This window comes from Bufo gargarizans, chromosome 3, assembly GCF_014858855.1.
Source record: "Bufo gargarizans isolate SCDJY-AF-19 chromosome 3, ASM1485885v1, whole genome shotgun sequence".
NCBI lineage: Eukaryota > Metazoa > Chordata > Amphibia > Anura > Bufonidae > Bufo > Bufo gargarizans.
Window position 1 is genome coordinate 475,368,112 of NC_058082.1, and position 14,460 is coordinate 475,382,571.

General features: G+C 43.0%; 1 protein-coding gene across 2 annotated transcripts in view; it reads right to left on the minus strand.

Annotated features, from left to right (window-relative positions):
- LOC122932398 (transient receptor potential cation channel subfamily V member 3-like) overlaps window positions 1-14,168 on the minus strand; it is an 89,290-nt gene extending 75,122 nt beyond the window's left edge. For both annotated transcript variants that reach the window (XR_006388302.1, XM_044286770.1), the window contains exon 1: window positions 13,903-14,168. Coding sequence is in view for 1 of the 2 variants with exons in the window: in XM_044286770.1 (XP_044142705.1) it covers window positions 13,903-14,015 (113 nt within the window). In the remaining variant the exon portion in view is untranslated. The remainder of the gene's footprint in view (window positions 1-13,902) is intronic.
- Window positions 14,169-14,460: the final 292 nt, after the last annotated feature.

Below are 14,460 nucleotides of genomic sequence, written 5' to 3' on the forward strand. Positions count from 1 at the left end.
TAAAAATGTTCCATCTGTTACTATTGGCAGGGTTGAGGTGGAAATTGAAGGTTTTCCGTTTGCTTGTAGTTCCCGTTTTGTCCTGCCTGCCAGGGTGGCGCTAGAGAGCAAGAATATTTTTTGTGAGATTTTTGTAGATAGTGGAGCAGCTGTCAATCTCATTGATAATCATTTTGCGATAACTCATGGTTTCCAGGTATGCACTTTGGGAAAGGATATTCCTGTTTTTGCTATTGATTCCGCTCCACTTTCTCAGAAATCATTAAAGGGCATAGTTCACAATATTCGTTTAATTGTGAGTGATGCTCATGTTGAGGATGTGTCATGTTTCGTCCTTAGCGGATTACCTACTCCTCTTGTGTTGGGGCTACCCTGGCTCACTAAACATAACCCCACCATTGATTGGCAAGCGAGGCAAATAAATGGTTGGAGTGACTTTTGCAGAGAGAATTGCCTCACGACATCTGTTTCTGAGGTTTCTACTAAGACTGTACCACCTTTTCTCTCTGAATTTTCGGATGTCTTCTCTGAGAGTGGAGTTCAGGATTTGCCCCGCACAGGGAGTATGATTGCCCTATTAATCTCATCCCAGGCGCCAAGCTGCCTAAATCTCGTTTATACAATCTTTCCCAACCTGAAAGGGTCGCTATGCGTGCTTATATCTCTGAGAGTCTGAGAAAAGGACACATACGACCCTCGAAGTCACCTGTTGCCGCTGTTTTTTTCTTTGTTAAGAAAAAAGATGGTTCTTTAAGACCTTGTCTGGATTTCAGGGAGCTGAACAGTATCACTATTCGTGACCCTTAGCCGCTTCCTCTGATCCTGGACCTGTTTACCCAGATTGTTGGGGCTAAAGTATTTTCCAAATTAGATCTAAGAGGGGCATACAACCTGGTCAGGGTCAGAGAAGGAGACGAATGGAAGACGGCCTTCAATACCCCTGAGGGCCATTTTGAGAATTTGGTTATGCCTTTTGGTTTGATAAATGCCCCAGCCGTTTTTCAGCATTTCGTGAACAGCATTTTTTATCATTTAATGGGAAAATTTGTATTAGTGTATTTGGATGACATTTAGATTTTTTCTCCTGATTTCAAAACTCATAAGGAACACTTACGTCAGGTCTTGCTTATCCTGTGGGAGAATAAATTATATGCGAAACTGTAAAAATGTGTGTTTGTGGTTCCAGAAATTCAATTTCTGGGGTTTCTTCTCTCCGCTTCTGGTTTTCGCATGGACCCCGAGAAGGTCCACGCTGTGCTTGAGTGGGAGCTTCCTGAGAATCAGAAGGCGCTGATGCGTTTTTTGGGCTTAGCCAATTATTACAGGAAGTTTATTTTGAATTATTCCTCTGTTGTTAAACCACTCACTGATATGACCAGAAAGGGGGGTAGATTTTTCTTCCTGGTCGATGAAGGCGCGTAAGGCCTTTTCTAATATCAAGGAGAGTTTTGCTTCCGCTCCCATCTTGGTACAACCTGATATTTCTCTACCCTTCATAGTTGAGGTTGATGCTTCTGAGGTGGGTGTGGGTGCGGTCTTGTCTCAGGGTTCCTCTCCTGCCAAATGGCGACCGTGTGCCTTTTTCTCGAAGAAACTCTCCTCCGCAGAGAGAAATTACGATGTGGGAGATAGGGAATTGTTGGCCATCAAGTTGGCTTTTGAGGAATGGCGCCATTGGCTAGAGGGAGCCAGACACCCTATTACCGTGTTTACTGACCATAAAAATCTGGCCTACTTGGAGTCAGCCAAGCGTCTGAACCCGAGACAGGCCAGATGGTCTTTGTTCTTTTCAAGGTTTAATTTTGTTGTCACGTTGTTTTCCGGGAGGTGGGAATTTTGAAGACCCGGGTCCCATTTTGGCTGAAGGTGTGGTGGTCTCTGCTCTTTTTCCTGAATTGGAGGCAGAGGTGCAGGCAGCCCAGTCAGAGGCTCCTGATCTTTGTCCTCCTGGGAGGTTGTTTGTGCCTCTCGCTTTAAGACACAAGATTTTTAAGGAACACCACAATACGGTCCTTGCTGGGCACCCGGGGGCAAGAGCCACAGTGGATCTCATCGCTCGGAGATTCTGGTGGCCTGCGCTTCGTAAGTCGGTTGAGGGTTTTGTGGCAGCCTGCAAGACCTGCGCTCGTGCCAAAGTCCCTCATTCACGGCCATCGGGTCCTCTCCTTCCCTTACCCATTCCTTCCCGTCCTTGGACACATCTGTCCATGGACTTCATAACGGACCTGCCTCGTTCCTCGGGAAGACTGTGCTTCTAGTGGTGGTGGACCGTTTTAACAAAATGGTGCATTTCGTCCATTTTCCTGGTTTGCCCAATGCTAAGACGCTGGCCCAGGCATTTATTGATCACATTGTCAAATTGCATGGTATTCCTTCAGACTTAGTCTCTGATAGGGGCACGCAGTTTGTTTCCAGATTCTGGAAGGCTTTCTGTTCTCGCTTGGGGGTTCGGTTGTCATTCTCTTCTGCTTTCCACCCGCAGTCGAATGGCCAGACAGAGCGCGTCAATCAGAATCTGGAGACATATCTGCTCTGTTTTGTGGCGGAGAATCAGGAGGATTGGTGTTCTTTTTTGTCCCTTGCTGAGTTTGCTTTAAATAACTGTCGTCAGGAGTCCTCTGATAAGTCACCATTTTTTGGTGCATATGGGTTTCATCTGCAGTTTGGGACATTCTCGGGAGAGGGGTCTTCTGGTTTACCTGATGAGGACAGATTCTCCTCATCTTTGTCATCGATTTGGCAAAAGATTCAGGATAATCTAAAGAGCATGAGTGAGAGATACAAGCGTGTGGCAGATAAGAGACGTGTGCCTGGTCCGGACCTGAATGTTGGTGATCTGGTGTGGTTGTCTACCAAGAATATCAAATTGAAGGTTCCTTCCTGGAAGTTGGGTCCTAAGTTTATTGGGCCTTACAAAATCCTGTCTGTCATCAATCCTGTTGCCTACCGTCTTGATCTTCCTCAGACTTGGAAGATCCATAATATTTTTCATAAGTCCTTATTAAAACCTTATGTTCAACCCATTGTACCCTCGCCTTTGCCTCCTCCTCCGATTATGGTTGATGGGAATCTTGAATTTCAGGTCTCTAGGATTGTGGATTCTTGTGTTGTCCGCGGTTCTCTCCAGTACCTCGTTCATTGGGAGGGTTATGGTCCTGAGGAGAGGATGTGGGTCCCAGTGACGGACATTAAGGCCACTCGTCTCATCAGGGCTTTCCATAGGTCCCATCCTGAGAAGGTGGGCTCTGAGTGTCCGGAGTCCACTCGTAGAGGGAGGGGTACTGTCACAACCAGACATCTGAGAAGCTCTAACAGATGCCTTTCAGAACCTCCTCCTTGAGCTGTCTTTGTTTTGGTTTTCAGTTCCTCATCTCGTTAGCCTCTCTCAGCTGTCATGTAGTTGGACTGATTGCATCTCTTTAAATTCCTCCCCATAATGCATTAGTGTGCGGTTTATACAACTTCCTGGAGTGTGTGTGCATGCTGATCCTATTTCCCAGTCTTCTACAAGATAAGTGTGGTACATTCATTTGTGATTTTCTGTTTGCTGGATCCCAGGTGACCCTGACTCCCTCCGTGTCTAGTGTAGGGAGCCGGTGGTCGTGTCCCCTCACTATTGTAGGGTGTTCAGGTGTTATATAGTCGAGGTACGAGGATATGCAATCATCCACCATTGGGGTGTTCGCATAGGCTGAGCAGTCAGGGAGAGTGCCAGGTCTTATGCAGGGGTCTCCCTTTTGTTCCTTAGTTTTGGATCCAGTGAGTCATATATTCATTTTGCATTGTCTTGTTTCCTGTACACCTTCCGTGACACTTGTACATTGTCTTATTATCTTTTGGGAGACACCTATGTCATTTCCCGTCAAAAAATTAATTGCTGGTTGAATAAAAGTAACTTTAAGTCAAAATTTGCCAGGGTTATGAATAATTATGGGCAGCACTGTATATATATATATATACACGCAATGTATATTATATACGGCATATATAGTATACACACGGTTGTACATTAATACATCAATACAAAAGATTTACATTATACACACAGGCACTCATATAAACATTCAGATAGATGTGAAGTAGATATATAATCCTCTTTTCTGCACACTTACACTTGGGTGCAGGGACTAATGACTGGAATGTGATGGAGGGAGCAGTCATCTTCAGACATGAGGTGGAGGAGGATCCTCATGCAGATTCACAGGGTGTCGGCATCTGTAGTCACTCTGCACAGTCAGGATCTCTCCTCTCCCAGAGAGGGGATGTCTGCAGCTCTGCCCTGTACACTGCTGGATCTTGCTAAGTACCTGAGGGAAGTTTTAGGGGAAGAAAGTGAATGTAAGGCTACTTAAACACTCGCGTTTTGGCTTTCCGTTTGTAAGATCTGTTCAGGGCTCTCACAAGCGGTCCAAAACGGATCAGTTTTTGCCCTAATGCATTCTGAATGGAAAAGGATCCGCTCAGAATGCATCAGTTTGCCTCTGATCAGTCTCCATTCCGCTCTGGAGGCGGACACCAAAACGTTGCCTGCAGCGTTTTGCTGTCCGAATGACGAAACTGAGCCAAACGGATCCGTCCTGGCACACAATGTAAGTCAATGGGAACGGATCCGTTTTCTCTGGCACAATAGAAAACCGATCCGTCTCCGATTGACTTTCAATGGAGTTCATGACGCATCCGTTTTGGCTATGTTACAGATAATACAAACGGATCCGTTCATGGCGGATGCATGCGGTTGCATTATTGTAACAGATCTGTTTTTGCAGAACCACGACGGATCCGCCCAAAACTCTAGTGTGAAAGTAGCCTAACTGGTGCTGTTACTTTCACACTGCACTGTACAATGAAGCTCAGAGCAGGATCGCTGGGAGGATGAATTAGTCTGACAGCCGCTCTGTATCTCAGTCATCCAGCGATCCTGCTCTAAACTTCAGTGTGGGGAGGGGATGACGCCACAGCCATTGCATGCCGGGAGCTTCCTGTGAAGCTGTATGGAGGAGACTTTTCCAGAGGAGTCGGTAATTTACACGAAGAGCAGGTGCCATACACAGTTCAATTAGTATGGGAAACTTTTTTTTTTTTATAATTGCATTTGGACATTTTATTATTTCATTAAAACATATCTTTTTCAAATAAAGTCAAATAAAAAATTCGGTGACGGGTCCCTTCAAAGAACCAGAAGTGACAGAGTGTGCGCTGTCTCTTCAAGAGCCAGGGATCGTACGCGCCCTAGGGACAAGCTGGGAGACCTTCACAGAGAAGTTCAGACTGCAGCCTGCATAAGGCATGTGGGACTCCAGAAGCTGGACCCATTGCTGGGGTGGAGGAAGAGAGGGAAAGTGGGTTCCTGCCACTGGCGGGCGAAGAATGGAGAGTCCCATGGCACCTGTACCCACCCAAGGGACAGGGGCAGCAGAATGCACAGGTCACCACTGAGGTCATGTTTCTGCTTCAACTGCAAAAGGGGGAAAATTTTACTTGCTGCAGTTAATAGGTCAGTTTGTGGAAGATCGGGGGCATTGCTAGGTTAAAACATTCATGGGCCTGGGCCCCTGATGTTTTGTCCCAGGCCCCGAATGTCCTGCCTGCCAGCTAGATACAACTGTATTGCCCTCCTCAGGAGGGCAATACAATTGAATCTAGTGCACTGGAAGAGCTGAAGGACCTTTAATGACATCACAGGTTATGTGACCAGTAAAACAGGCAGTAGTTGAGAAGGACCTGCGATGATGTCACCATCATGTGACCAGTGCAGGAGAGGATGGCATGAAGAGGAGAAGTCCTGGGGGAAGAAGCTGTGTTGAGGTCTGTACATTAGGAGAGGTAAGTGAAGGGAGAGGCAGAGCAATACTGGGAGTTATTTAACTGGCACTGTATGTTAGGGCTGAAGGTAGGGATGTTATTTACATGGAACTGTGTGTTGGAAGTGGCTGGGGCAGGGTGATGTTATTTACATGGGAATGTATGTTGATGGCAGCTGTGGGAGGGGATGATGTTATTTACATAGGACTGTATATTGGAGGCAGCTGTAGGAGGGAGTGATGTTATTTACATGGTACTGTATGTCGGAGAGGCTGGGGCAGCAGTGATGTTATTTACATGAGACTATATATTGAAGGCAGCTGGGGGAGGGAGTGATGTTATTTACATGGGACTGAATGTTGAGGGGGTGATGTTTACATTGGATTGCATGTTGGAGGCAGCTGGGGAGGGGGTGATATTATTTACACGGGACTGTAGGTTTAAGGCGGCTGGGGAGGAGGTGATGTTATTTACATGAGACTGTATATTGGAGGGGGCGATGTTTACATGGGATTGCATGTTCGAGGCGGCTGGGGAGGGGGTGATATTATTTACATGGGACTGTAGGTTTAAGGCGGCTGGGGAGGAGGTGATGTGAGATGGTGTGATGTTATTTACATGGGACTCTATGGCTGAGGAAGGGAAATAGTGTTACTTACATGGGACTGTATGTTGAAGGCAGCTGGGGAGGGAGTGATGTTATTTACTTGAGACTGAATGTTGAGGGGGCGATGTTTACATGGGATTGCATGTTCGAGGCGGCTGGGGAGGGGGTGATATTATTTACATGGGACTGTAGGTTTAAGGCGGCTGGGGAGGAGGTGATGTTATTTACATGGGACTTTATTTTGGAGGGGGCTATAGATAGAGAAGGATGTTATTTACATGGGAATGTATATTGGAGGGAGCTGGAGATATGGTGTGATGTTATTTACATGGGACTCTATGGCTTAGTGAGGGAAATAGTGTTATTTACATGGGACTGTATATTGGAGGGGCTGAAGGGAGGGGAGTGATGTTATTTACATGGGACTGTATTTTGGAGGGGGCAGGAGAGATGGTGTGATGTTATTTACATGGAACTGTATGGTAGAGGGAGGAATATAACTACAGGGTGCATTAAAAATACTGGGGGCACTTCAGGGTAGGCATTATAACAATAGGGGGGAGTATAAATATTGGGGGCACTGTAGGGGTATTATAAATCCGGGGAACATTATAGGCGTTCTTATTACTATTGGGGCCTCTACAGGACGGACTTATAGATCCACCTTATTTCTACTAAGAGCACTATGGGGGCCTTATTACTACTGAGGGGTCTGTAGAGAGCTTTATTACCACTGGTGGAACAATAGGGGGGCCTTCTTTTTACTGGGCGATCTGTGAGGGCATTATTAATAATGGAAGGCTCCTCTACTAATGGAGGCACTCTTGGGGAGCATTATCTCTGTTGGAGGCAGTATTAATAATGGGGGCATTCTTGGGGAGCATTATCATGGTTGGGGGCACCGTAGGGGGCAGTATTACTAATAAGGGCATTCTAGAAGGGAATTACTATTGGTGGGACTATGAGGAGCACTATTACAATGGGGGGCACTCATTTTTCTTCAGGATAGTATTTGGGGGTATTAGGGGGCACAGTGAGCAGCACGATAACACTGTGGGGACTCCAGGATGATGATAGAAATGTGAGGATGCTATCATGTCTGTGTGTCACACTCTGCAGAGACAAGGCGCGGCTGAAAGAAGTTGTCCAGACCGAATGGAGAAGATGATGACAGAGAAGATCTACATCAAAGGAGCCGTCACCTGGGAGGCCCTGGATGTGAGTGGTATGTGCTGTAGTATAGCAAGTGCAGGAAAGTGCGGGGGGAGGGTCGATTTAGAGAACCGGGACATATTCAGTGGGGCTTGGGCCCTAGATGTTTTGAGACCCTAGCAACGCCCCTGTGGAAGATCCTACAATAGGTAATGCTGCATTGGATCTGGTATTTTTTAACAATGAAGAGTTTGTTGGACATTTCCACTTTTTGTGAAAAACCTGGATTATGGAGAGGAAAAACATTTCATTTTAATATTGCCAAATCTCCCCAGGTTGAGTGCTGCATTGTAGGGCATAGACTGGGAGCAGCTCTTGTCACATAATAATACAGAGGATCAATGGGAGAGCTTTCAATTTACTTTACAAACAACAAACTTGGCCTAACAAATAAGGTCACATGCCAAATAACAATACTGACAAAATCAACATGCAAATCCTTAGGAGGTAAAACAAAACAGTATACGCCACTAAATAAATATTATAATCGCTTTATTGAAAAACTCCATTAAAAACATCATTCATCAAATAGAACCCACACAACAATGGAGTCAAAGCAAGTAGGAGAGACACCCGGTGAGCAAATGTACAGCACCATATACAAGTAGACAGCATGCAGGTATATATACCATGTATCTTACAATATGCAATGATTAATGCCAATAGAGTAAACAGTAAAATAAGGCCCCAAAGGGCTGTATATCTTATAGACAGAAGCCAAGGAAAAACACCTATAAACTAATTTTAGGCTCCATTCACACATCCGCAATTCCACAATTGGACCCATCCATTTCTATGGGACCGCACGATGTGCGGCCCCGATCCGGAATTGCGCTTCCGGGTCCGCAATTCCGATCCTGAAAAAAATAGAACATGTCCTATTCTTGTCCGCAATAGCGGACAAGAATAGGCATATTCTCTTAGTGCCGGCAATGTGCGGTCCGCAAAATGCGGAACGCACATTGCCGCTGTACGTGTTTTGCTGATCCGCGGATCCCTGGAAATGCAAAACACAGACGGATGTGTGAATGGACCCTAAAGGGAATGTGGAATCAGAAAATGATCTTTTGTTTAACCCCTCTTCTACGGAAACCTATGAGATCAAGCCCTTAGGCTGGGTCTCACAGGCAGGCTGTCAGCATAAAAGCTGACAGCCAATGCAGTACAATACAGGTTGTATTGTAATGCATTGCAGAGGGGATCAGACCCCAGGAGTTGAAGTCCCAGAGTGGGACAAAAAAAAAAAAAAAAAAAGCCCTTTTTCCAAAATAAAACACATAGAATAGTAAAAAAATAAAATTGAAAAAAAAATTAAACAGACATATTGGGTATTGCCGCGTCTGTAACGACCGGCTCTATAAAAATATCGCATGATCCACCCCCTCACCTGAATGCCGTAGAAAAAATAAAATATAAACTGTGCTAAAACAACCATTTTTTTTACACCAAGCGATCAAAAAGGTGTATGCCCCCCAAAATAATACCAATCAAACCATCACCTCATCCCACAAAAAATGAGCTCCTACATAAAACAATTGGGAAAAAAATAAATAAAATATGGCGACACTAAAACATGATTTTTTTTGTTTAGGCTGGGTTCAGACCTGAGCGTCCTGACCTGAGCGCTGTGTATGCGTGATTCTCCGGCGTCTCACATACGCGGCTCCGGTAGTATGCGAACGCCCATTGTCGCGCGTTCCCAGAAGTCTATGTACGGGAACGCGTGACAAGACGCCCCAAAGAAGCTCCTGTACTTCTTGGGGCGTCGGGCATTTTACAGCGCGTACGATTGTACGTGCTGTAAAACGCTCAGGTGAGAACCATTCCCATAGGGAATCATTGGCTCTTGCCTGTTGAGCGTTTTACAGCGCGTAGGAACGCGCTGTAAAACGCTCAGGTCTGAACCCAGCCTTAAAAAATGCTTTTATCGTGTTAAAAGTGTTTTTTTTTTTTTTTTTAAGTAGACATATTAGGTATAGCCGTGCCCGTAACAACCAGGTCTATTAAAATATGACATGACCTAACCCCTCACCTGGACACCATAAAAAATTAAATAAAAACGGTGTAAAAAAAACAATTTTTTTGTCACCTTTCATTACAAAAAGTGTAATACCAAGTGATCAAAAAGTCATATGCACCCTAAAATAGTACCCATTAAACCGTCATCTCATCCCGCAAAAAATTAGATCGTTCCTAAGACATTCGTCCCAAAAATAAAAAAACATGATTTTTTTTGTTTCAAAAATGCTTTTATTGTGTAAAACTAAAATAAAAAATATATACATATTACGTATCGCCACGTCCATAATGACCTGCTGTATAAAAGTATCATCTAACCCCTCAGGTGGATACCGTAAAAAATATATATAAAAAACGGTGTAAAAAAAAATGCCATTTTCTGTTACCTTACATAAAAAAGTGTAATACCAAGCGATCAAAAAGTCATATGCACCCTAAATTAAATGGTCATCTCATCCTGAAAAAAATGAGCCCCTACATAAGATAGTCGCCCCAAAAATTAAAAAAATATGTATTTCAGAATATGGAGACATTAAAAAATCGTTTTATTTTTTTTTTCAAAAATGCTTTATTATGTAAAACTGAAACAAATAACCAAACCATGTTTGGTATTGTCGAGTCCGTAACAACCTGCTCTATATAGCACGTGATCTAACCTGTTAGATGAACATTGTAAAACACAAAAAAATAACAGTGCCAAAACAGCTATTTTTTGTTACCTTGCCTCACAAAAAGTGCAATATAGAGCAACCAAAAATCATCTGTACACTAAAACAGCATCAACAAAACTGCCATCTTATCCCGTAGTTTCCAAAATGGGGTGCATCAAGGGTTCCTACTCTAGGGGTGCATCAAGGGGTCTTCAAATGTGACATGGCAACTTAAAATTATCCTAGTGAAATCTGCCCACATGGCGCTCCTTTCCTTCTGCATCCTGCCGTGTGCCCGTACAGCAGTTTATGATCACAAATGGGGTTTTTCTGTAAACTACAGAAAATTGTAATAAATATTGAGTTTTGTTTGGCTGTTAACCCTTGCTTTGTTAGCAGAAAATAATGGATTAAAATGGAAACTCTGCCAAAAGGTGAAATTCTAAAATTTCATCTACATTTTTCTTTAATTTTTGTGGAACACCTAAAGGGCTAACAAGATTTGTAAAATCAGTTTTGAATACCTTGAGGGGTGTAGTTTCTAAAATGGGGCCATTTATTGATGGTTTCTATTATGTAGGCCCAACAAAGTGACTCCTTAAAAATTGGGTTTTGGAAATTTTCTTAAAAATTTTAAGATTTGCTTCTAAACTTCTAAGGCCCCTTTCACACGGGCGAGATTTCCGCGGGGGTGCAATGCGTGAGGTGAACGCATTGCACCCGCACTGAATCCGGACCAATTCATTTCTATAGGGCTGTGCACATGAGCGGTGATTTTCACGCATCACTTGTGCGTTGCGTGAAAATCGCAGCATGCTCTATATTGTGCGATTTTCAAGTAACGCAGGCCCCATAGAAATGAATGGGGTTGCGTGAAAATCGCAGGCATCCGCAAGCAAGTGTGGATGCGGTGCGATTTTCACGCACGGTTGCTAGGTGACGATTGGGATGGGGACCCGATCATTATTATTTCCCCTTGGTTATTATTTCCCCTTGGTTATAAGGGAAAATAATAGCATTCTGAATACAGAATGCATAGTAAAATAGGGCTGGAGGGGTAAAAAAAATTAAAAATAATAATTTAACTCACCTAATCCACTTGTTCGCGCAGCCGGCATCTCTTCTGTCTTCATCTGTGAGGAATAGGACCTTTGATGTTGTCACTGCGTTCATCACATGGTCCATCACATGATCCACAACCATGTTATAAGGGGAAATAATACAATCTACACTACAAATCTTCTGTGAAGAAGTTTGGGTTTGGGTACCACATTCTATTTTTATCACGCGCATGCAAAACACATTGCACCCGTGCGATAAAAACTGAACATCGGAACGCAATCGCAGTCAAAACTGACTGAAATTGCGTACCTACTCGCGCGAGTTTGCCGCAATGCACCAAGGCGCATCCGGACCTAATCCGGACACGCTCGTGTGAAAGAGGCCTAAGCCTTCTAACATCCCCCAAAAAAGAAAATGTAATTTACAAAATGATCCAAACATGAAGTAGACATATAGGAAATGTAAAGTAATAAATATTTTAGGAGTTATCACTATCTGTTTTAATAGCAGAGAAATGGGAATTAGAAAATTGAAAATTTGGATTTTTTTATATATAAAAATGAAATATTTTAATCAAAATTTACCACTGTCATGAAGTACAATATGTGACGAGAAAACAATCTCAGAATGGCTTGAATAATCACATTTTCATGTTTTACTTATTTTTAAATAATTTTTCCGGAGTTATTTTTTAATTTGCCTTGTCAATATCTCTAATTAAACAAAATCCTGCAGTTTTCACACTGGCCACTAAACCGAATAATAGGCACCACTTCTTCGTCTGTACAGATCACTTTACTGCAGTTATCGGCTTATCTGTTATTCTAATCCTGCCTGTAATGATATCACCTCTGTGTATAGGTAAGACAGGATCCTCCATTCACAATAGGTGACTGTCAAATCTTATCTATTCTTCTCTTGTACAATGACCTCTGCACAGGTCACAGAGCGTGCCTAGAAAACCCTGCCATAGAAGTCAATGAGGTCCCCTCCTGACGTTTGTGTCTATGTCCCATGGGGCTGCAGTAAAGCAATTTTCTTAATGCTTTCTAGATGCTGTTAAAAACAGCTCAGACAAGATGGCCCCCATAATAATGCTCAGGAATTAGGTAAAAAAAATCAGTGATCAGAAAATTAAAACAGATTAGAAAAAAAAGAAGATATGTCGCTATCTGGTTTTAACTGGCAGATAAAATATTTGGTGATAAATTTCTTTTAAGTGAGTAAATATTTGCATGCAACTAAATAGGTACACAATATAATCTTTGCCTGAAAGTGCTTGTCTATTGTCAGCTTTAAATCGCTAAAAGCAATGATGTCGTTATTCGCCTAAATGATTATTCATTAATCTATATCCACCATTAGTTCTGAGGAGAGATTGAAATTATTACACTTATTTAGTCTTGAGATGAGGAGTCCAGAGGGGTACGTGATTAACCTATGTAAATATATAAATGGCCAATACAAAATATATGGTAAAAAGCTGTTCCATATAAAATCCCGTGAAAAGACAATGTGGCACTGCTTCCGTCACGAGAAAAAGTACAGTCTCCAGAGGAGATAAGGCTTCTTCTTCTAGAACCTTGAATCTGTGGAATAGTCTACCTCAGGACGTGGTCACAGCAAAAGCCCTTGATGACTTCAAAAAAGGCTTAGGCTACTTTCACACTATCGTTAATATTTTCCGTTATATAGATCCGTCATAGGGTCTCAATACCAGAAAAAAAACGCTTCAGTTTTTTCCCCATTCATTATCAATGGGGACAAAACGTAACTAAATAGACCGGAATGCTCCAAAATGTTCTCATACCGGAGGGCAAACCGCAGCATGCTGTGGTTTGCTTTCCGTCCTGGGATGCAGAGCAAGACGGATCCTTCATGACCTACAAACAATGCAAGTCAATGGGGACGGATCCGTTTTCTTTGACACAATCTGACACAATAGAAAATGGATCCGTCTCCCATTGACTTTCAATGGAGTTCATTACGGATTTGTCTTTGTTAAAGATAATACAACCGGATCCGTTCATAACGGATGCAGACGGTTGTATTATCAGTAACGGAAGCGTTTTTGCTGAACCCTGCCGGATCCGTTAAAAACGCTAGCGTGAAAGGAGCCTTAGATGAATTCTTAGCAATAAATAACGTTAATGCTTATGTAAATGGTTAGAATATTTCTTCTGAATGTTGATTCGGACTGGTCACCACCCCTTCCTTCCATCCACATCTCCTCCAATCCCTTGGTTGAAGGTGATGGACATATGCCTTTTTTCAAGCTTGCCATTTGCCTATGTAACTATATACATATATGATATATATATATATACAGTATATCCTCTGATGTTTGTACAGTTGAGATGCCACTTTCAGAACCCGTTGCTAATCAGCATATCTGGTAGATATGTGTCCCCTTCATTGACACCTACTTGCCCATAGTGGTGCCTCTCGGTCCATTCACTTGAGTGCTACATAACTATTATAGACCCAGGTTTCACAACAGAGTTTTGACCATGACCCAGAGGTTCTTAGAAGATGAATAAGGATACATACCATACTGTAATGTTGGAATCCATCGGTTTGGAAAGATGAAGGGAAAATTTGGCAATAGGGGAGGCTGCACCGTCCACATCGTCCTGCGTGGAGGAGCCATCAGAAGAAGACATTTTGTCAGCTTGTAGAGATGGCCCTAAATACACTAGTCCAGAATCACCCGACTTATTGTAATGAGGAATCCATAGCCAGCCCTGTTCATCGGATGAGCTCTCTAGATTGCATGTGATAAAACTGGTTAAAAGCACACACAGGAGGAGTGAATAATCCGGGGGATGGATCACCCTCAGACCCACCTAACCTGTTATGTGGCTAATGTGGTTGTGTTTACCGGCACACCCTGAAATATAAGAATATATCTTTCTATCTGTCTTCTGATTGTTTCTGGACAGCTCAGAGGATACTGTATGATGATGCATGCATCAGCTGTTTCCACCGCAATACTTTATAATGCTGTATAAGAAATAATGTTCTCACATATCTAAAAAAACATGAAAGAAAAGATGGTAAAATCATTGCAAGGCTTCCACATGTAGAAAGATAATTCTACCTTCCCAT